This window comes from Scylla paramamosain, chromosome 2 (assembly GCF_035594125.1).
Source record: "Scylla paramamosain isolate STU-SP2022 chromosome 2, ASM3559412v1, whole genome shotgun sequence".
In the NCBI taxonomy this organism is placed as follows: domain Eukaryota; kingdom Metazoa; phylum Arthropoda; class Malacostraca; order Decapoda; family Portunidae; genus Scylla; species Scylla paramamosain.
This window is the reverse complement of record NC_087152.1, coordinates 13,279,048-13,301,979: the sequence shown is the minus strand read 5'-3', so window position 1 is coordinate 13,301,979 and position 22,932 is coordinate 13,279,048. Positions and strand designations below refer to the sequence as shown.

The window sequence follows — 22,932 nt, the reverse complement described above, 5'->3', positions numbered from 1 at the left end:
AAAGATGACTAGACGAGGAAATTCCTTCATTGGTGGGAAGGAAAGGATAGAGTATTTCCTCGGCCAGCGTATAAACTGGAGACACACACACACACACACACACACACACACACACACACACACACACACACACACACACACACACACACACACACACACACACACACACACACACACACACACACACACACACACACACACACACACACACACACACACACACAAAGAAAATCACCGCCGCGACCAACAAAATGAGGCCAATCATACACTTAAGATCAGAATAGACGAGAGAGGAAGAGAGAGAGCAGAAGAAAAAAAAGTAGAGAAAAAAGAAACCCTCGGAGCTTCCACGGTTTAAAGTTTGAATGTTCCACCAAACGCGCCACAGATAACCAGACCAACCAATTAGTGAATCATCTCCAGCGATATCAATTCAATTTACGCGCCTCGGTACCTAATTATAAAGGGCCACTAATCACTAAGCCTCATAATTACTACCTGTGGTGACTGACAGGCCGCTCACCACCACCACCACCACCACCACTACCAGCCAGCCAGCCAGCCAGCCACAACCAGCCAATGGAGGCACGCGGGGCTGGTGGCGGGGTGAACAGGAGGGCAGGACACGATGATCATTGGTTGTTGAGGTCGCAACTAGCACCAATCACGTAATATCGACTGTCTCTGGGGCACTGTTCGTTCGAGGAACTTCGTGCGTGTGTGTGTGTGTGTGTGTGTGTGTGTGTGTGTAAGTAAAATCATGGCATATTATTCCTACACGTATTACACACTTCATATTATCATTATATATACACTGAGGAAAAAAAAAAGAACGCTTAATGAGTTTACGTGCGTATAGGCAATATGTGACCGTGATCTGATGGGTATAAAATTATATAGCCACGTGTAAATATATAATATACCTGCTGTGTGTGTGTGTGTGTGTGTGTGTGTGTAATAACAATGTAACTTTATGGGGTGCGCAGGATTGGGTGCGTGTGCAGTAGGTAGGTCAGCAGGAACATCAGAACAAGGGCAGGAGAAGAATGACTGGTTGGGGGCACGGGGGGGAGTGAGGCGAGGACAGGACAGAGAAGGGAGGGGAGAGAGAGGGAGGGAGGAAGAGTGCTGCTGTGGGGAGGAGGGGAGCGCTATTCACATACAGGGCCGGTTCATGTTTGGAGGGGTGGTGGGAGGGGAGAGAGAAGGAAGGGGGGTTATAGTTACAAAGATGATATCAAGCGATGAACAACTTAAGGAGAGTGAAGAAACAAAATGTGGAATGATAAAGTGAAAGGAGGAGAAGGAATACAAGAGGAGAGGGAAGAGTGGGATGATAGAATATGGAAGGAAAGAGGAAAGGGACACAAGAGAAAGAGAAGGAAAGGTGAAAAGGAAACGGTGACATGGATGAAGGAAGGAAGGAAGGGGGAAAGGAAGATGAAAGGAAATGGAAGAGAATGAGTGGAGGTAAAGGAAGCTTTTTCATTACGGGAGGAAGAAGAGGAAGAGAAGGAAGAGGGGGAGGGAGAAAAATGGTTAATGAAATGGCTACGTAGAAGGGTGCAAAGGATAAATGGAAGACTATCTCCTCCTCCTCCTCCTCCTCCTCCTCCTCCTCCTTTCTCTCTTACCCTCACCCCTCATTCCTCAGTTCCTCTTCCTGCTTACTCTCGCACCTCCCTCTACCCTTGTTATCCTTCTCTCATCCCTCCCTCTCCCTCTCCTCACCCCCCTGTTGTCCCAAGCGAGGTCAAAGGTGAGAGGCGAGAAGGTCATGTGAGGCTGAGCGAGAGAAAAAAGAACGTTAATCATGATCAAACATTCCATCGTGTGATGTGTGACTCACTCACTCTCTCTCTCTCTCTCTCTCTCTCTCTCTCTCTCTCTCTCTCTCTCTCTCTCTCTCTCTCTCTCTCTCTCTCTCTCCAGAAATTTATTGTTGTTAGTAGTAGTGGTCTTCATTGTAGTAGTAGTAGTAGTAGAAGTAATAGCAGTAACATTACTATCTTCTAATTATCTTTCCTTATTTTCCTCCCAACCATTCATTCAAATCATCACCACCACCACCACCACCACTACCACTACCACTAGCGTCTCCCTACAAAAGTCACCCTATCACGCACGTCTCCTTCCCTCCCCCGCTCTCCTTCCCTTACATGGGCGACCATTACGAGTCTGCCGCTATTGTGATGGGTGTCGGGCCCCGTGTGTGGAAAGGAACAAGTCTAGGGGGCGCTCTATTGGTGCTTCGTGGGCGAGAGAGAGAGAGAGAGAGAGAGAGAGAGAGAGAGAGAGAGAGAGAGAGAGAGAGAGAGAGAGAGAGAGAGAGAGAGAGAGAGAGAGAGAGAGAGAGAGAGAGGGGGAGAAAAAAAAACTATTAATCAGCACTTCTATCTACCACTTAGTCAGTGATCTCTGCGTGCCCTTAACCCTTCCACTGATGGACTTTTTTTTTAAACACTAATAACTTCTTAGACGCTTACTTTTTTGTACTACACTTTCTTTAAAGTTGTTTTGGAGCCTTGGGAAAGACAAAAAAAAAAAAAAAACTAACGTTCGACTCCATTTTTTTTTTGTGTGTGTGAATCCTTGCAAACAATATCTTACATTGTAATGAATATTAACAAAGCATGAATGTAAGATGGTAAATAAAAATCTGTAAGGGTCAAATCAAATCAGTTCACTACTCATCGTATTAATATTCGATTTATAAACATGAAAACTCCACTTGGCTTTGTGACACTACCTGAGACACCTGGGAGGGCTGTGCGTGACGAGAGGAAGGAGAGGAAGAGTTTATAATTGGCGTGGCGGAGGCGGGAGTGGCGTCAGGGTGCGCGGGGTCAATGGAGAGAGGGCCGCGGGCTGGCTGGTGTTGGCTGGTGCTGGCTCAGGTCGTGTTGGGCTGCGACAGGTGATGAGTCAGACAGTTTCCCGAGTAATTATTAGTAGTACGAGTGTGTGTTGTTTGTCCGACGCCTGACGCCACCACCTCGTCCGTCTGCCCTCTCTTGTCTTCCCTTGTCTTGTCTTTCCTTGTATTTTTGTTTTCTTTCTCTCCTGTTCTCTTTCCCTTCTCTTCTCTCCTCTCTGTTGCGCTTTGTTTTTCTTCTTCTCTTCTCTCTCTCTCTCTCTCTCTCTCTCTCTCTCTCTCTCTCTCTCTCTCTCTCTCTCTCTCTCTCTCTCTCTCTCTCTCTCTCTCTCTCTCTCTCTCTCTCTCTAAGCGATTAGCGATTACTGCTGAAATTAGAAGTGTGTGTGTGTGTGTGCTACAAGTGTTCCATCAAACTACTGAATTAAATTTGTGGTTTTCTTCGCTTACTCCTCTTCCCCTCTTGATTACCACCACCACCACCATCATCACCACCATCGCGACATCTGCCTGTACGATCATAAACGGAGATAAAATCACAGTACTTAACAAAAAAAAAGTATTGTAGAAACTTAAAATTTATTATATGAGTTATTTTATCTATTTATCTATTTTATTTCACTTTTTCTCTAGTAACCGAAGAAATAAGCGGAAGATAGAAACTTTTCTTACCTTCCTCAGAGTTTGTATTATATAATTTCCATATGATGTATGGGTATGAAATTCATTGTCATCACTGTTGGCAACAGTATTTACAACTCGGGAACCAAACCGGACGAAGAAATTTTGACATCACTGGTTGTGGCCACTCTATGGAGGTGGTGTTATGGGTGACCTGCTGGCTGAGTGGTCTTGTGCACAAGCGTCAATGAAAAAGCGCGCGCGCGCGCACACACACACACACACACACACACACACACACACACACACACACACACACACACACACCACACACACACACACACACCACTCTCTCTCTCTCTCTCTCTCTCTCTCTTCTCTCTCTCTCTCTCTCGTCTCTCTCTCTCTTCTCTCTCTCTCTCTCTCTCTCCTTTCCTTCCCATGCTTTTTCTCTCCTGACCTCATCTTTTCCTCTCTTCTTCCCCCACCTTTCCTTTCCCCTATACCATGCTCGCCTCACCTTTCCCGTTCTTTCCTTTCTTTGTTTTTTTTTTCTCTCTTCAGCTCTCCTTTTCCTCTCTTCTTCCCTATCTTTTCCTCTCTCCTTTACTTTCCTCATCTCACCTTTCTCTTCTCGCAAGTCTCCTATACCTCATCTACCTTCTGCTCCTTTACTCCCTCCTTTACTTACCTCTCTCTATTCCCCGCATTATGATCTGTTGTCATCTCTTTCAGCCAGGATAAGGTTTGTGTCATTTATTTTCCTTTACACTCATTTCCTGTGGTTTACCCCCTTCCCACCATCGCTCCCCGCCTCCCACATACACAGTGACACCAAACACATAAATTTTTCTCCCAATCGCTGGCTCACATGTGGCGCCACAGTACAGGGCTGGCAGAGACTCACCAATCCCTCCCTTGCAGATGATGATGGCTCGTCCCTGCTTTGTGGCTCTGCTGTGCGTGGCCCTGTGGTGCGGTGTGGTGTTCGGCCAGGAAGGTACCTCAGCTGCTGACCCCAAGCAGGACCCCACTCCGGACTCGGGCGCCACCCCTGCCCAGTCACCGAAGCAGATGGCAGATGCGGGGGGGCGTCCACGACTACTACTACTACTACTACCACCACCTCCAAGACCACGACCGAGGGAACCAACGCTGCTGGTGGCGATGGTGCGCTATTGTCTTAGTGTCTCTCTCTCTCTCTCTCTCTCTCTCCTCTCATCTCTCTCTCTCTCTCTTCTCTCTCTCTCTCTCTCTCTCTCTCTCTCCTCATGTTCGTAGCCTTAAGAATAATAGACAAATTCACGTTATACATGAGATGATTTATCTTCCCTGTGTTCCCCGTATCAGGAAAGTGGTTTGCGCCAAGTACTACGTCAAGTCTAAAATATCTACTACTATGCCAAAGCCCTTGAGTTCACACGTGGAGAGGTTCAATATATCGTGCTATTAGAAGGATTTATACTCAATTTTACGTATTGGGCCATTTTTGAGATACAAATATAGGATACGTGACTTGTGAGCAGACATTGTGTGATCGCGTCGTGACTGGTGAGGCGAGTGTGCTGGTACCGGTTCCTCCCCATCCAGAGACCTGAAAATCAAGCTGTGTAAATTGAGATTTGTATTACGTATCACACAGACCGGCGGCAAGCCCTCCCCCCTCCCCCCCACCACTCCCTCTGAAGTGAATACTGAGTCTCTAATTTATAAAGATAATTTGTCCATTATTAAGGCTACGAACGAAACTGCTTAAAATATTGAACTTGGAATCTGTTGCTATATATAGATTAGATATTTATGTAATAATAATAATAATAATAATAATTTACTTTATTATTATTGTTATTATTATTATTATTATTATTATTATTATTATTATTATCTAAATTATTATTATTATTATTTATTATTATTATTATTATTATTATTTATCATCATTATCATCATAGTTGTTGTTGCAGCAAATATTTATGTGTTGGTGTGTTGTGAGTGAAAATTTTGCCAGCCTCTCCCTCCAGTCTTATAGTTTTTAAGTAGGCAAACCTTCCCATGTGTGAGTGGCGAGCTGTGTGTCGAGGACGCTGCGGGACGCCTGGCCCGCGCCTCCTCTTTTATTCCATAACGCATCCAACCTTGGCAGTTTTTTCAGCTTCGCCAAGTGACGGCCTCGTGGAGGAGGAGGCCGACATGGAGGTGAAGAAGGTGATGGTTGATGATGATGAGGGGGATGAGGATGAGGATGAGGAGGATGAGGATGAGGGGGATGAGGTGGAGGAGGATTATGTGGAGAATGAGGAGGTGGCTGATGCTGGTGAGTGGTCTGGAAGCTCTGTGCATGGCTGGAATTTGGCTGATGTGGCCTGAACGCGCCGCCCTACACGCCACCCCGCGCTGGGCGAGACTCACCTCCAGGGAGAGATGTATTTGTTGTTGTTGTTCTTCACTGTTCCGGCGCTGAGGCAAGACTGTCACTGGTCTTGCAGCTTTAGTTGTTCAAGATCGTTGTCAAATTCAGGTGCATTGTAAAGAACCACAACAAACTTGTACGTATATATTTTCTCTATCTCTTTTCTCTTTGCATTGACAGTCCCATCAGGCTATTAGGAAGAAAATTATTATTCTTCCGCATCAAGTGTGGGAAGAAAGCTTTCTGATGTCCGCCAACCTTCAAGACGCCGCTAGTCTCAGAAGTGTAGCCGCGCGCCGCTGTGTGGCCGCGCGTGAGATGGACAGACTATTGTTTCTGCCTTTATTTAAAAATCAGAGAAAACGTGAGAGAAAATTTAATTAATGAGACAAAAAATAAAAACTTTTAATGCAGTATCTTGAATGTTAATACATTTTGGAAACGACCTGATTTGCCTTTGTTCCAAGCCTTAATTCATGCATTAGCTCAGTTCCAAAGATTTAATATTCATTAACGTATTGGTCATGATTAATTTATTCTCCCATCTAAAATGAGAGGGAAGCCTAGCAGTGTGGTAGTGGTGCCTGCGTGGCTGCGTGGTGCCTGCGTGGTAGTGTTCGCAGGACGTGAGTCGCTGGAATGAGTCTCGCCCGGGGCAGTGACGCAGTATTATCCTGACTGAGGCTTGTGAATCCCTGTAGTGTGTGTGCGTGTGTAACACTCTCTCTCTCTCTCTCTCTCTCTCTCTCTCTCTCTCTCTCTCTCTCTCTCTCTCTCTCTCTCTCTCTCTCTCTCTCTCTCTCTCGCTTCCATTTACCCAAGTGAGTTATGTTTGCTAGCAAACTTCAGTCTAATCCATACTTACTCGTACATCTTCCTTTCTTTTGTTCCCAAAATGATCTTTAACGCTCCTTCCATTTTTCTCTTTCTTTTTAACCTTCATTTTTTTTTTCTGTCAATGATTTCTTTACTCCCTCCTTACGTGTTCCCCTCTTTCTCTTTAATACCTACAAATTACCTTTCCATTCCTTTTCCCTTATCTTCCTTTCCTCTCCTTTCTTCCCTTCTCCCCTTTCCCATCCCTTTCCTATTACTTTTCTCATCTTCGTATTTCTCATTTCCCACACATCTATCCTTTCTCCTTTTCTTTAATTTTTAACCTTTTTTCTTTCTCTTCCTCTTCCCCTCATTCTTTCTCCAGTTACCTGTCCCTTCCTGTCCCTCTTCCCCTTACACACCTCCCTCCCTCCCTCCCTCCCTCCCTCCCTCCCTCCCTCCCTCCTTCCCTCCTCTGATTCCTGAAGTAAATGGAACAAGCAGTAGATTCTTGAACCATAACTAAAAATATAACTTTGCTTGACGTAGAGTTGTACAGCATTTCAGTACGTATTATAATGGCCCCTCTCCTTTTTCGTTTTGTTTGTTTATCTTTAAGTGCTTCTAATATTATACGTATCAGTCGCGTGACCCGTAATATCGCTGCTACCAAGTATTTTGCTCCCCCTTGTTTGCTCATCTGCAGTGAGGGAGCATCGGAATGTTACCTTGTTGGTCTTTTAGCTTAAGTCTCCCCATCGCTCCCACTTCCACTCCCTTTATAGTTCAGTAGCTCGCTTTTTTCCCCCCATCCCTGTCCCTCTCTGTTGATGTTGACACCGCCCTCCCTCTCTTCCCTCCCTCTCTCCCTCCCTCTCTCCCTCCCTTTTCTTTTCGCAGACGAGTCATATCTTTCATTGCTATACCTCTCTGCCTCGTCCCTCCCCCGCCTTAACTTGTTTCTTTACCTTTTTGCCTTTCTTCCTCTGTAGCGTTCAGACCCAAGGATATTTCGCCCTCTCCCTCCATTGCTGAAAGAGTGCGCGCCCTTCGTCAACGAGTGTGTGTGTGTGTGTGTGTGTGTATGTGTGTGTGTTACGGAGGCAACCATTTCCTCACGCATTCAAACCAGTGGGCATGAGGGAAAGGAAACGACATCGAAGTGACTAACGTGACTTGTTTTTGCCAATGTCTTTACGCTCCCCGCTGCCAGTACTGCTCGGCCCTCTCACCCCCGCGACCCCAGCTGTAGTGCGGGGGCGAGGGGGCTGACCTGAGGGAGGGAGGGTATGGGGGGAAAAGGTTGATTAAGGCGCCGCAAACGTGGTCATACGGCGCCTTTGATAGGGGAGGAAAGGACCCGGGAGTGGCGTAGGGATAAAGGACGGCGTGTAGTGGGCGTCGTAATCAAGTTTCTCTCTGTGCATTAAACGTTTTAATCCTGCACTTGGACATTTTGCACTGGAGGTAAAAATTGTCAGTTGTAACATACACCTAGTCACTCTACTTCTCGCTCTGTCTCTCAGGCACACATTCCTACACAACCCAATGCCTGAACAAACCTGCTGGGAGGAAAACCACATTTTGCACAGAAGGTAAAAAAAAAAAAAAAACATTGTCTGCTCTAACCAACATTCGGTACACTTCTCGCTCTATCTCCTCTATTACTACTGAACCCAGTCCTTGAAGAACTTCGCTGGATGGTAAACTAACGCTTATTCAGAACCTCATTCAGAACCTCATATTGGTGATTGCATATTATTGTGAGTGGAAGGGAAAAGGTCTGCATGATAAATGACTCACAATGTTATGCAAGCAGATACAAATAAATTTTCTAGACCAGTAGTCGTTTAGGTCCTAACTGTTTGATTTCACTGGAGATTTATAGGAAACAATTAGCGACTTAAGTATGAAAAAAATATATATATAAAATTGTGATTTTACAACTACTGCGTTTGTGAGGCGAGGTGTGTATATGAATAGTAAGCTTATTCTTTCTTAATTTTGTTGGAATGTTAAGTAAGGTTGTAGACTCTCTCTCTCTCTCTCTCTCTCTCTCTCTCTCTCTCTCTCTCTCTCTCTCTCTCTCTCTCTCTCTCTCTCTCTCTCTCTCTCTCTCTCTCTCTCTCTCTCTCTCTCTCTCTCTCTCTCGTGTCAAGGATTATCAAAGCTTCGTCCTTCTCGGAAGTATAAATCACTCTTCTCCACTTCAGGTCCTCCCTCCCTCTCCCCCCAACCCCCCCTCTCTCTCTCTCTCTCTCTCTCTCTCTCTCTCTCTCTCTCTCTCTCTCTCTCTCTCTCTCAGCAGTGCAGTACATGGATGTGTCGTAAAATAATACAAGAATTTGGCATGGTTATAGTTTTTCTTATTAGTTTCTGCTGATCTGGTTTTCAGTCGCAGGTGATGTCACTTAATTAACTGGAGATGGCGTAACTTATCTGTCTTTGCGTTGTTATTCATAATTATCTTTATTATTATTATTATTATTATTATTATTATTATTATTATTATTATTACGGATACTACTATTACTACTACACTGTACTATGCTATACTATGCTGTACTATGCTATACTACTATCGTCTCCATTATCACACTATTATAATACTCGAGTAACAAGCAGACTTCTTCATCATCATCACCGTATTATTATTGCTGTTGGTGGTGGTGGTGGTGGTGGTGGTGGTGGTGAAATACACCAATATACACGTAAATATTTCCGTAACTTGTCGACACACACACACACACACACACACACACACACACACACACACACACACACACACACACACACACACACCAGTACATATAGATCAGTTCTTCGGTTTTCTAGAAAATACTCTTCGATTGTGTGTGTGCGTATGTGTGTGCGTATGTGTGTGTGCGTATGTGTGCGTGTGTGTGTGTGTGTGTGTGTGTGTGTGTGTGTGTGTGTGTGTGTGTGTGAGGAGAGAGGAGGGGAGAGACAGAAATTAGATGAATTAATAAGGGGGAAAATAAGAAATCTGAGGCAGAGAGAGAGAGAGAGAGAGAGAGAGAGAGAGAGAGAGAGAGAGAGAGAGAGAGAGAGCAAGCACCGAGTTACAGTGACGAGTGAAGGGAGGAATGGATGGATGGAGGGACGTTAGTTATTACATCACGCGCTGTGGTTGGTGGTGGCGGCAGCGGCAGTGTCAGTGTTGTTTACAGCCTCGCCGGGACCCGAGGCGAGGAGAAACCCACCTGGCACGCACACCACTCCTGCCTGCATGGTGTTATTAAACCTCATTGATTGGAAATAAACATTAGCCGCGGGCAGTCACTCAGCGGCGACTGACTGCCACGTGAACCTTTTCCTCGTATTCACTTTTTATTAAGATTTCCCAGGTGGATTGCGTCGCTGGTGGCGGTGGTGCTGGTGGTGATGGGAGAATGTAAGGAGGACAAGGTGCATAGTAGTAGTAGTAGTAGTTGTTGTTGTTGTTGTAGTAGTAGAGTAGTAGTAATAGAAGCAGGAGGAGAAGGAGGAGCAGTAGCAGTATTAGTAACAGTAGCAGCAGCACAGTATCAGGATAAGTACTGGTAGTGTAAGTAGTAGTAGAAAAAGGAGGAGGAGGAGGAGGAACTGTACTGTCATGGAGAACCGCTGTTGGAGGAAAAGGCTGGAGCATTGTAATTGTAGAAGTTAATAGTAGGAGGAAGACGAAGAGCGTAAAGCTTAGCTGAACATAGCTGACTGAGTTGTAGTAGGAGGAGGGAGGAAGGAAGGAAGGAAGGAAGGAAGGAAGGAAAGAGATTAAGACGAAGAAACAAGAAGGGAAGACATAATAAAATAAAGGTACCCTCATTGAATTACTGGTGACGCTAAATGCGAAATGGAGTAATTGATTGCCTAAGTTGTTCGAATTAATGTATACACGGGTCCCATACATACAATGTTACTTCATCCATAGCGGGTGGGCAGAGCGTTCCGGGTTCGATTTCAGATGTGGTGGAAATGATGGAAGAAAACACGTTCTTTCTGGTTGTCATGGTTTCACAGGTACCGCCGTTATACTTGTGAATACGTGCGTTATGTACGTGCTCGGTGAAATGGGCATTGTGGTCGCCCTTTTCATTAGTGTGGTTGAGCAGTGTAAAGGTGTGAAGCGTGTGTGTGGCGTTAGTGTATGCTGCATGTGTCCTCAATGCCTCTATTCCCCCCCCTAGTGAGTGATGCATCCAGCGTCCCCTCTCCTCACTTACCGCAGTAGTGAATGCGCCTGGCTGATCAACTTTCCTCATACCGTCCAATACCAGAGTCTCGCTGTGAATGAATTAACACTTGTGTTGTGTGCCATTTAGTAGTCTAACTGCAAAAGTTTTGCATTGGGCATGAAATTTTTACTTGACGCTAACTGAATTTGTAAGATTTACTTTATATTAAGCATTTGGCCAGTGGTTGTAAATAAGTTTTTAATTCATTTATATTGAAGACAATTGGTTCTTGCAGAAGAATATGATGTGTAGCATTGTAGTATGATATAAATAATATATATCTTTAAAAATGGTCATGTATAGTATATTATCTTAAAATTATCAATTAGGCAACTTAAAAAATGACGTGAGGTGAAGCTGCATCGAAGTCACGTAGTATTGACTTAAAGAAATCACTGTTTGAAAAATCATGATGTGAGTGTGAGCCCTGGAAGCACCGGAAGGCCTGGCCGCACCGCGAGTGAGAGTGTGTGTGTGTGTGTGTGTGTGTGTGTGTGTGTGTGTGTGTGTGTCCAGCGAAGAGCAGTGGCGGGGGGAAGAGAGACGTGGGCCAGGACGTGGTGTCTGGCTGGCGGGACTAACCTTTCTCTCCCGTTGCAGAGGCTTCCTCCAGCACGGACGAGAACGGTGCGGCCACCCTGAGTGTGTCCTTGTCCTCCATGATGATCGCCACTCTCCTCGCCAAGGTGTACGCCCACTGAATGCCAGCCATCCACCACTCCCTCCTCGATATCATCAAAAGGCCTTATTAACACCAGGCGCCGGGCGTTCCCGCTTGGCGCCTGATAGCACAAAGTAGCGGAGAGAGAGAAAGAGAGAAAGAGAGAGTGAGTGAGTGAGTGTTGAATCTCGAGGATGACTTGAAAAAAAGAGTGACGTGGCCGCTTGTGACCCTCCCGTCCCCCGCTGTTCCTTGGGGGTTGTGGTTTATAAACAGAGAGAAAATAATAAAAAGGAAACTTAGTGCACACTTCGTAATGCATAGAATCACCTGGGTTTAAAAAGATAATAACAATAATAATAATAATAATAATAATAATAATAATAATAGTAATAATAATAATAATGGAAGTCGAAGTTTTGCAGTGCCGTTCAAATTTTACTAAAGCTTGTTTATTATATATATATCTTTGCCTTGCGCGTGTGTCTCTTTGTATGTGTGAGTTTGTTTGTGTTGCGAGTGTCAAGTCAACACAACTCACAGATCAGCTTCTTTTTGTTTTGTTTTATCAGTGGGCCATTGTCACCATTCCAGTAGTGCCTCGTGTGGGCGTCATTCTTTGTGATCTGTTCCAAGTATCGTGATATACAAGCACAACGTATTATTGGTTGTCTGGGTAATAATCCAAACATGCACAACGCTTTCTGGGTAAAAAAAAAAAAAAAATGTCCATGTAAAATTATTGTATGTACGCCGCAACCTGTCGCCTCCGTTAGTACTACGTAGCACGCCGCCGCCCGCGAGGTGTCCGTGGCAATTATTTATTATCAATGCCACGTCAGCTTTGGCGGCGAGTCTCGAAATGAATCCAGCTTTCATTGGTACTTAACAAAACAAAAATCCCACAAAAAAAAAGTCAAATATCCGCACACGAGATGTGACTGGGGAGCTGGCGCCCGGCTGCACCTTGGGGACCCGTTTGCTGAGTGGATGTCCGCTTTTCCACTCCGAACTTGAGATAGAGTATTTCGAAGCGGATTTCTTCGTTTCCACCCTGAATCTGAGTCGTATCACCATAAGGATATCTGAGCATCTGTCGATTATCAAATGGAGTTTTTTTTTTTTTATCTTTCCCTCTAAATCCAAGTGAATCGAATTATACCAAACGAATTTCTTCACTTTGGCTTCAAAATTAAGTAAAAGTCGTCCTTATGAAAAAAAAAAAAAAAAAAAACACTAAGTTGTACTTCTTTCGGTACCTGGAGACCCTTCAATAAATAAACAGTACAATGATCCTGAACCAAACCTCATATTGAACCAAAGTGCAGAACCGGGAACCTTCTTCCGCGTGACTTCTTGTTTGTAGTTTTATACTGTCCAGTGTTCGCTAAGGCTCAGTATAGCCACTACCAGCCTTCCCTGTTGATGCCAAATTTCATGCTTTCTACGAAGTCCATGATAAACCAGTCAAGTGTTTATAGTATTGTACCTTCCACCTGTCTGTCGCCTCTGTTGTTCCGCCTCGTTCTTCTCTTCCCTCAAGGTCATCTGAGCTGGCGAACACATTATTTACTACCGATGCTCTATTTACTCCGAGCTGGTCTGTACTTGCCGACATTCCCTGCCCAGTATTTGTATATTTTTCCACTTTTCTGTGAGATGTAAAACCCGAAAGCCTGTTGTAGTGTCACCCTTTTCCTTCATGTAATATTCTGAAATAAACATTAACCATCACCATTGTTGTGTATTTAACGTTAGGGTCACGTTTAGGATTTTGTGTAGGGAGTTAAAATAATGTTACTTTTTATGTGTTTACTTATAGATGTATAAAAAAAAATTCTGCATGGTTATGGTAAAACACGAAAACAAAGCATCCTCAGCAGTGTCCAAGCTTTGAATTTCGGGATAAATAAAAAAAAAAAAAAGGTCTCCATGTGTTCGTAATTTATTTTTGTTTCACCACCAAATGTTTTTTGGTCCTCAAGCTGTTGTCCTTAAGCTCAAGAGTAGTAAAGGAATAGGGCGTGGTGGTGGTACGTGGTGGCTACTGTGTTCCTGACGTCATGGTTGCTCCATTCAGATGATCTTCCCTGCCTCGCGGAAGTGGTCCTGCCGTGCTCCCATTCAAGTGTTCTTGATCTAAGGTACGTTTCTGGGTAATATCATAATCAACAGTAAATTATCTTAAACTGTGTGTGGTGTACTTGAGTACTCTCAGATGCTCCAGGTCGGTCGGTGATCAGTTAACGTGTTGGTAGATTCACACGCTTCATGAATGGGCGTGTCAAGCGCTTTGTGACTGAATTCGTATCATTTACACGATCTCTGAAGTGAAGTGAGTTTCATTACATTCAAAGGAATGAGAACGTGTAAAGAACATGGTATATATTGTAACTGTTCTAATGACTCGTCAAACTAACCACGGGCCGTATTTCGAAGCGTTTCGAGGTCTCATCAGAGCTAATTTGAAAAGCCACAAAAACAGATAATTTTTCGGGTTCTTATGGGCGTTTTAACCATTGGTGCCGTAGAATATTTGTTAAACTATTACTGTTTTCATAAAAACTAACTTGAAAATCTCAATAGCTTCCACTAAAAGCCCGTTAGAAATAATCGAAGTAGACACCAAAGTGTTTGAGGTCTTTGTGCAGCATTTTGAAATTACAAGCAGATAGTAATATGTCGTAGCGATCTGCTCATGCATCATTGAGGGCTGCTTTTCAGAATAAGCGACTTTTAATGACCAGTAGAATAATTGCTACAAATTTGTTAATGCAAATTGTAACACCTTGGTAAAGTTAAGATAGAACCTGGAGAGGGAAGAAAATCACTGGAGATTTCTGGCGAGTGCGGAGAATGAACAGTAAGCGCAGAGGGCAACAGACAAATTCTAAAACATCTTCATAAGGAGAGGAGGGAAAGAGGAAAGCTATTAGTTTGATTTGATGAATTTAATATGTAGAGGACACCAGACTATGACAAGAAGATAAAAAGTATTATAATACAGAAACGTATGTATCCCGCCCTCCACCCCTACCCCAGCAACAAAAAAAAAAAAAGTACAAGTGGGATATTGAACGAGAAGTTTGTCAACCTTATCACGAGATGAAGGAAAAAATATTTAAGCTTCTCAGATCTCCTTCACTTCGTTCCTCATCAGCAGAGCAATACTAGACGCCCCTCCCCTTCCCACCACCATCACCACTACCATGAACCAGCGAGGTGGAGTTCAGTGGCATCATAAGGCTTAATCAAGGGAGGATCTAGCTGCTATCCACCATAGTCCCGGCAATTATTGTCCTGAAAAAAGGAGGTTTAAATTCGACTTGCAGAGGCCCTGAGGATGTTCTTTTTAAAAGCTAGATACGTCCGCGGTTAAGTTCCTGTAGATAGTACGTACAGCCGCTGTCTATGGTGGCTCATGGGGTGTCCGTGTCGAGGGTCTTCCTCCGGCGCAGGGTTCATTGCACCAACGATAAAGAGACCAGCAGCGCCATGCAATGTGATAATGATAAATAATAATAATAATAATAATAATAATAATAATAATAATAATAATAATAATAAACGTGTGAAGTGGTCAAAACTTCGCGTAATTTCTTGTACACCAAACATAACACAAATAAATAACAACAAAAATTAAAAAGTTGTAAACCAAGATCTGTTGTTGGGAGTTTTGGAAAAGTGAAATAAAATAAAAGTTTGCTTTATCATTGCAATATATATTCCCATGCTCATCATCACGCCCATTAGCCGGCTGGTGGAGTCCTGGTGTAGAAATTGTTGAGTCGTGACATTCAGTTTTCTCAAAGCAGAAATTACAGAGCATCACCGTTAGTGAACGTTAGGTTGTCAGCTGTCTGCATTATATATATATATATATATATATATATATATATATATATATATATATATATATATATATATATATATATATATATATATATATATATATATATATATATACCCACTAGATAGATAGATGAATAGATAGATAGATAGACAGACAGACACACGAATAGAAAGACAGACAGACAGACAGACAGACATATAAATAGATAGACACTCTTACATTGCAGAATATAACGCACGGAACTTTACCGTACTGTTGAAAAAATATAGGAAGTGTCTTGTTAGCCAATGATACAATACATTTGCGTTCATGCACCAGATAACACATTCATTGGTGAGGTTTGTCCCTCCATGGTCCACCGCGAGACATGCATTGTTCATCGTTGTGTTATCAAGCTTTGCATGTCCACCGCCACGGTTGTTGTATTGCGATGATCTCACGTTATGTGGTGATCAATTCAAATCATGCTACGTGGTGATGCTCTTTCTTTTTTTTTCTGCTGTAATAAAATCCGGAAACTGGCGGTTGACGAATTTCACATTGGTGAGATGTTTCCGCCACCCACGCTCGTATGTGATGGGTGTTATAAGAAAGGAGGCATCGTCCTATATCGATAAACTGCGAATCTAATTGGCGACTGCCTAGATGTCTGGCGCTTTTTTTTTTTTTTTTTCGAACTACTAGCTACACATGTTTAACTGACGAAACAGCTCGTTTGGTAACAGCGAGTCTTCCCGGTACACAACACTTCATGATTGCGCATTGCACATAATTGTAATAATGTATCCATGAAAATCTTTTATCCCTCTGGTCTGTACGTACTCCCTGACCAGTGAGTCCTTGCCATATAAAAAGATCCGCGCTTCATTATTAATCGATAAGATGAGGTGGGAAGATCGAAATCCCGAAGCCTCATTGCTAACACGACTCTGTGCTTCAACACACTACAGCTACAAGCTGTCCGCTGTGCAGAGCTGTTAGGGATAAGCTTTTTATTTTATGGTTTCTTTATGTTAAAGGGGACAATAATAAGAAATAAAGATCACTGAAGGTTGCAGTTCCAAAAGAGTGTAATCAAAAGGGATGTTAAACATTTGAAGATGTTTCTTCAAAAGGTAGTATTAGGTAGTATATTATTGTTACATAATATTTTCTCTTACTTTTCTTTCCCTCTTTTCCTATTTTCACCGGCGAGGGGAGGGTTAAGTAGCAGTCGTCTCCCTCTAATACTGATATCTGGGGAATGTGAATATTAGATAGGTTTATTTAATATTTTTTAGAGGATAGAAATAATCATATACTTATAGCAGAATGTTTCCAATATTTTACTTTTTTTTTCTTTTTTTTTACCCCCATTACTACTCCTATCATAGAATGTCTAGAGTTAATGTCTTTGTCATTAACCGGCTGTCACTTCTGCCGCTTCTGCCCGAGCTACGTCATGTGAGGCAGGAGGTGATGGCGTGACGCGGCAGAGGCTCGACTCTCCTGCAGGGGTTTACGGGCCCGACGAGTTGTAATTAGTGTAAATGTTGCGCAGCCTCGAGTCACCCGGTGTTTTAAATATCCCCGCAGCAACTCAGTGAACTAGTGGCCAGTGAACCTTATCAGAGAGAGAGAGAGACGGGAAAACATACAGGTAAGCAAACTGAAGGAAATATCGTAATTATTATTATTATTATTATCATCAGTAGTAGTAGTAGTAGTAGTAGTAGTAGTAGTAGTAGTAATAGTAGTAGTAGTAGTATTCAATATTATCATACCTATTAATTCAAACGATTCTCTCTCTCTCTCTCTCTCTCTCTCTCTCTCTCTCTCTCTCTCTCTCTCTCTCTCTCATTATTGTCACATCCAATAAACACTTGGAGCAATCGCGTCCTTACGTTTATCGACTCTCTTGGCAATTAAAAGGAAAATAAGATCATTGCATCATAATATAACATGATGGTTGACTCTCCTGCCTCGTTACATTTTGAGAGCTAATCTTACACGTTTAGCACACAAGTATTGAAAATCACATAAATGGCACAATACATATGAAAAATTACATCTGAAGCTAATACGTTGTTGGTCAAATTCAAACTTAAATGAAAAAAATGTGTATTGACTACATTGTTGGTCAGATGATTCGCTTTTAATTACGAATGAGTGCTCATCACTGCTTCAGAACCTTGTGAATCACTAATCAAAACACACTGCATTTGCTTCGATTGCTTGTGCGGTCTCTCTCTCTCTCTCTCTCTCTCTCTCTCTCTCTCTCGTTTACTTCCCAAGATATGCTTAAGTAAATGTGCTTAATGTAGATCGGAAGGATATTTTCTGAAGCAACGCTGTACGACAAAAATAAAACAATGCTTATGGAACAATGCTAACGGTAATTAGTTACAAAGGGTCATTATAGAAAGCCGAGGGAGAGGGAGGAGGAAAAAGGAGGGGAAGGAGGAGAGATAAAGTAGGAAGAAGGAGAGTGAAGGATTAGTCATTTCTTCAAAGGACAGTACCAAGGTAAGTCGTGTGTTGTTTTGGTGTGTCTCGAAGGAGTGTTATTGGATTGTAACTCTGATGGGTGTTGGTGCGGTATCCTTGTACGAGTACCATTACTAATATAATAGGTCTTGAAAGCTCTTGACATTTTGTTCTGGCTTAGTGAGAGTAATGGTGATAAAGCTCCGGGACTTTCCGAAAGCACAGATATAAGACGCATCCTTGTATTTTGATGTTCCGATTGTCACAGAGCGGAGTTTTTATTAAATGTATCCTTACTAAGCACATTATTAACTACCCGGTATTCTGATCCTTGCAACCAGCAGTGTAGTCCATGGTCAGAGATGCCGTACTCATTCGTTTGGTGTGTTGTCTTCCAAAACTCTGGTGGCAACATATCAATTTTGATGTTATTGCAGTTTCAACCAATACACTGTACGTAACTATAGGCCTACGCAGAGTCTACATCTAGCAGTTTGGAGGATTTCTAACCTTAATTCATCATGTCGGAAATTAATAATGGCTTAAGATGAAAATTTATAATTATAAAGTTAGACAATTCTAGCTTACACCTCCAGTCGTCTGTCGTAGGATACTAAGTGTGTTTGTTCGTTTATCAAAGGTGCGCATGTGCGATGGCGACGTGACGTTGATGTTAGGTTGGTAATGTTAGGTTAGTATAGAAATTTTCCGTTTTCGAAACGAGACATTTGGCATCCTTATCTTTTTTTTAGGAATGTCAAAAAAAGCCTCATTTTGGTTCTCCCCATCCAAACAACCCCGCATTCCCACTAAATCCTTATGCTTGTTGGCATTAGTGAAAGAGATAGAGGATGGGGGTATTGATTGAAACTGCATATTTAAATAAATTTAAAATATCGTGAACCATTTGCCACGAAAATGAACATGAAGTTAAATATCACTCGAATATTGTACGCGCTGTATGTAATTCATGGGAACTTCCTATTTTTCTTATATTTTAAATTTAATCATTGTTTTAATGAGATGCGAATAACATTAAAACGTATCAAAGCATCGAAGACGGTCTGTCACCAAATATTTATTACTTATTAACACTTTAATTATACTTAATTGATAATCCACTATACTTGTGTTGATAATTATCGATAATCAACACTTCATAATGAGTTTAACGATACTTAGTAAAGCATTACTTAAGAAATTTATCTACGAAGTTCCAAATGGAACGATATTTTACGTTGAACTTCCACTTACATGTGTATAGCCACAGGATAAAGGTAGACAAAGACAAACGCACGGGTAGATAAACGCATACCTCAGGCACTAACGGGCAAGGTAAACACACACACACGCACACGGAATCCGGACAATTTGGCCACGGACGATTTGGCCACGGACGATTTGGCCACGGGATGTCACCCTAGGACGTTTTGGCCACGGTGGGTAGGACATTTTGGCCACGGGAGAAAATACTAGGAATCTATTGCACTTAGTAGCTTGCTTATTAAGTAAAGGAAAAAATCTTTAGTCTGTTTTATTATCCAAAAAAGTTCTCTAATCTGTTCTGTTAGGTTAGGTTAGGTTAGGTTAGGTTAGGTTAGGTTAGGTTAGGTTTAATTGTGAAAATATAATAAATACGAATATTAATAATAATTGTGAAAATATGTAAATAATACAAAATATAATATATATTACAGTAAATATGTTTCATGGCCAAAACGTCCACCTTGGGAAGTTCCCGTGGCCAAAACGTCCTACGGTGACATCCCGTGGCCAAATTGTCCGTGGGCAAATCATCCGTGGCCAAATCGTCCTACACCCCACGCACACACACACACACTGTGGATAGAAATTCCTAATTAAAGAGACAGATAAATGTCTTAACTGACGTACAGTCGGACAAACGCAGGCAAACGCGGACAGGAGTGAGGCAGGACAGAAATCCTCTCAGATCTTTTTTTTTCTTTTATCAGAATTTAAGAAATTATTATAAAATATGAAATTTTAAACTGGGAGGGACAGAGCAGAGACAGCAGAGACACGGGAGTCAAGAGGTCTCCCCTAACAATTCACCTAACTTTACGGGCGTATTTCTCAGGGCTACACAAGGAACCTTCATCTTTTACATCTTTAAATCTTTCATCTGCCTTACTCCCATACAATCCCATCACTGAGAATCCCTCTTTCTACTTCCTCCCGTCTAGTCTGCCACTCTGATTCACTAGGATTCCACAATTGCATCTATCACTCTGTCGCTCATATCGACAGCACTCCACAAAAGTGTTCTAGCTTCTCTCTCCCACCGTACAAAAGTTCGTCTTGGTCCTGCTCGGCCCTACTTTGGCTTTTAACGTCTAGTGTTCCTGTCCTTCGTTAAACTAACAAACTACTTCCTCAGTCTCCTACATGCCAATGAAGTGCCTCCGGTCTTTCTTCCTATATCATTTTAGCGTGGATTTATTCTCCATTCCTGACTGTGCCTCCTGTCTCTCTTGTACCATTTAAGCGTGAACTTTCTCTCTATTTCTGACTGGCCTGCCAATCTTTTTTCCTTCATTTTGCTGCCTAACCTCTGCCATTCTTCCTCTGTTCTTCCGTCGTTTCCACCGTTCCCCCCCACAAGTCTTTTTTTTTTTTTTTTTTTTATCTTTTTCACCCCAAGACGAGTTTCTCTCTACACTAAGTATCTTTTTAACCCACCAAACGTCGCGGAGTCCCTTTCCCTGAATGTGCTCCACCCCATCTAATCTCTGATTACCTCTACTGCTGTACTATTTGGGACTCCTAAACTCCACCTGCCTATAACGTTCTATGATCTTTCTAGCTTCATGAGGTCTCCCTTCTGGTAATAAGTAATTTCTGGTCCATACAAACAATACGGGACTGCCATTCCTTTCCACAAGCTCCTACCCATTTCATACTTGTTAATTGATCTATTACCCGCCATTATCTGCCTGTCATCCTTCTGGCTTTTCCTTCATTTTATTCTTTTTCCCCTCCAGCTTTATTATTAATTTCTATATCTAGGAATGTGTATTTACCTACTACTTCTACCACACTGTTCCCCAGGACCCATTGGCTTCCTTGTGTGCTGTTATATTCTATCACCTTGCATTCCTTGTCACTCCCTTCTGAACTCCTCTGCTATTCTAAGCAACTGCTTCATATCCTCTTTCTTCTCGGCAATTAAAATGGTCGTCTCTGTATGCTTGCTTCTCTGAATTCCTAATCCTTACTAGCAATTCCTATATGTATAAAGATAGATTTAATAATTGCTTTTAGTCTCTAAGATAAATATTAAGATAAATATTGCACTGTAACTTCTAATTACAAGAATATTTAATTCTTGTAATTAATAAGTATTAATGTTTGAGAATCGTGTGACAACACTGGTTCCCCATTATAACCACATGAGTTTTGTGTTCAGATGTGATTTGTAAATAGTCTATACACAATCATATCCAATGTGCACTATTGTACTTTGAGTTAATATGTACCTGTCCATTGCAGAGCTGAGGTGGGTACACTGTACACCACTGAGTGGCTGGACTTGACCTGCATGCATCTGCTGCCTCTCTACAGGTATGTCTCTAAATGACACTGCTTTCTGTAGGTGTGAGAAACTAAGTTGATTTAAGAAATATTTGTAGCAAGATAGTTGCTAGGTTAATGATATATACTTAAAATATGAACATTTATTCATTAATGGTTCTAAAGTAATATACCTGCATAGTGGTCCATCTGTTTGCCAATTATCTGAAGTCTCCCTCAATTGGGGATAATAAAATGTTTACATTTAAAAACCTTCCCACATATTTTCAGTGCCAGCTGTAGAGCATAATATTTTGTACATACAAATACATGTGTGCTTGCCACCCCTTGAAACAGGCTATAGACATTGTACGAGATAGTATGTTCTCATCTCTCGTACAAACTTTGTAATTAGGGAAAAAATTCTTCAGAGAACCTTATGAAATGGAATACATTGCATAACAAGTACCAAGTTTGAGCCTCTAATCCTGTTCATCAAACAGCCATAATAAAAAGTGTACACAACTATTAACATTACCTTGATAGTGAGAAGACCTCACTCTACATAAGAACAAGAACACAAGGTTAGCTGCAAGTAGGCATAAAGCCTACATATGTAAGTCCGTATGAAACGTATTTACTTCCACCCATTATCCCAAACCATAAATTTGTGTGATCTTTTAAAGCTTACAAATGACTATGCTCTGACTGCACTAACATCCTGGTTAGACTCTATTCCATTCGTCTACCACTCTATTTGAGAATAAATTCTTCGTCTTCTAAATCTAAATGTTTGAGTTTGAGCCTGTTATTTTTTGTTCTGTCCTGATTACTGATCTTGAGAATTTTGCATTTGTCACCCTTGTTATATCCCATCGTAACCTATCTACATCTCTTAAGGAATGTAAATTTAAAAGCTTGTCTCCTTTTGTGAGAAGTACACTTCATCCCCTGTATCCTGTATCTCCTTTGATTTTAATGGACTTATCATTCTTGTAATATATGTACTGTAAATACAATCAATGAAATAAATACTTATTGTTACAGGTACCCTCACTACTGAAAGGGGATCTTAACCAACCAACCTGTCTCCCAGGATGTCCTGCATAAACTTGCTTTGTGATCCACCACTTCATGAATGATGGATCATCTTTAGGAAGAGAAACTCCTTCAGTTCCATGAATGTCTGATTGAATGAATGTAAATGAAAACCGTTTGTGTAATTTCTTTTGAATAAATCTATAATCAGAAAATACTGAATAGTATTTTCACAGTAGCAGTAGATGAGAATTATCCTGTGGCACTTGTACCAGCAATGCCTTGATAGTTCTGAATGGATGCATGTACAACTGATTCTTCCAAGAGCTCTATGCAATCTGTCTGCAGATTATGTACCCTCAAACAAAAAGCCTGCAACAGGAATTTGTGAAACTTGGCTCAAGGCCTAAATTTGAAAACAAA

At 42.0% G+C, this 22,932-nt stretch overlaps 1 protein-coding gene across 17 annotated transcripts in view; it reads left to right on the top strand.

Moving 5' to 3' along the window:
- Positions 1-22,724, top strand: part of LOC135110420 (nucleoplasmin-like protein ANO39) — a 130,467-nt gene extending 107,743 nt beyond the window's left edge. For 11 of the 17 annotated variants that reach the window (XR_010273264.1, XR_010273269.1, XR_010273270.1 and 8 more), the window contains 4 exons: positions 4,421-4,666; positions 11,561-13,765; positions 21,451-21,522; positions 22,519-22,724. Coding sequence is in view for 3 of the 17 variants with exons in the window: in XM_064022747.1 (XP_063878817.1) it covers positions 4,421-4,666; positions 11,561-11,602 (288 nt within the window). In the remaining 14 variants the exon portion in view is untranslated. Of the gene's footprint in view, positions 1-4,420; positions 4,667-5,648; positions 5,811-8,248; positions 8,318-11,560; positions 13,766-21,450; positions 21,523-22,518 lie in introns of those variants that run through there. The other 6 variants (XR_010273263.1, XR_010273286.1, XR_010273257.1 and 3 more) reach the window with 4 other exon arrangements.
- Positions 22,725-22,932: the final 208 nt, after the last annotated feature.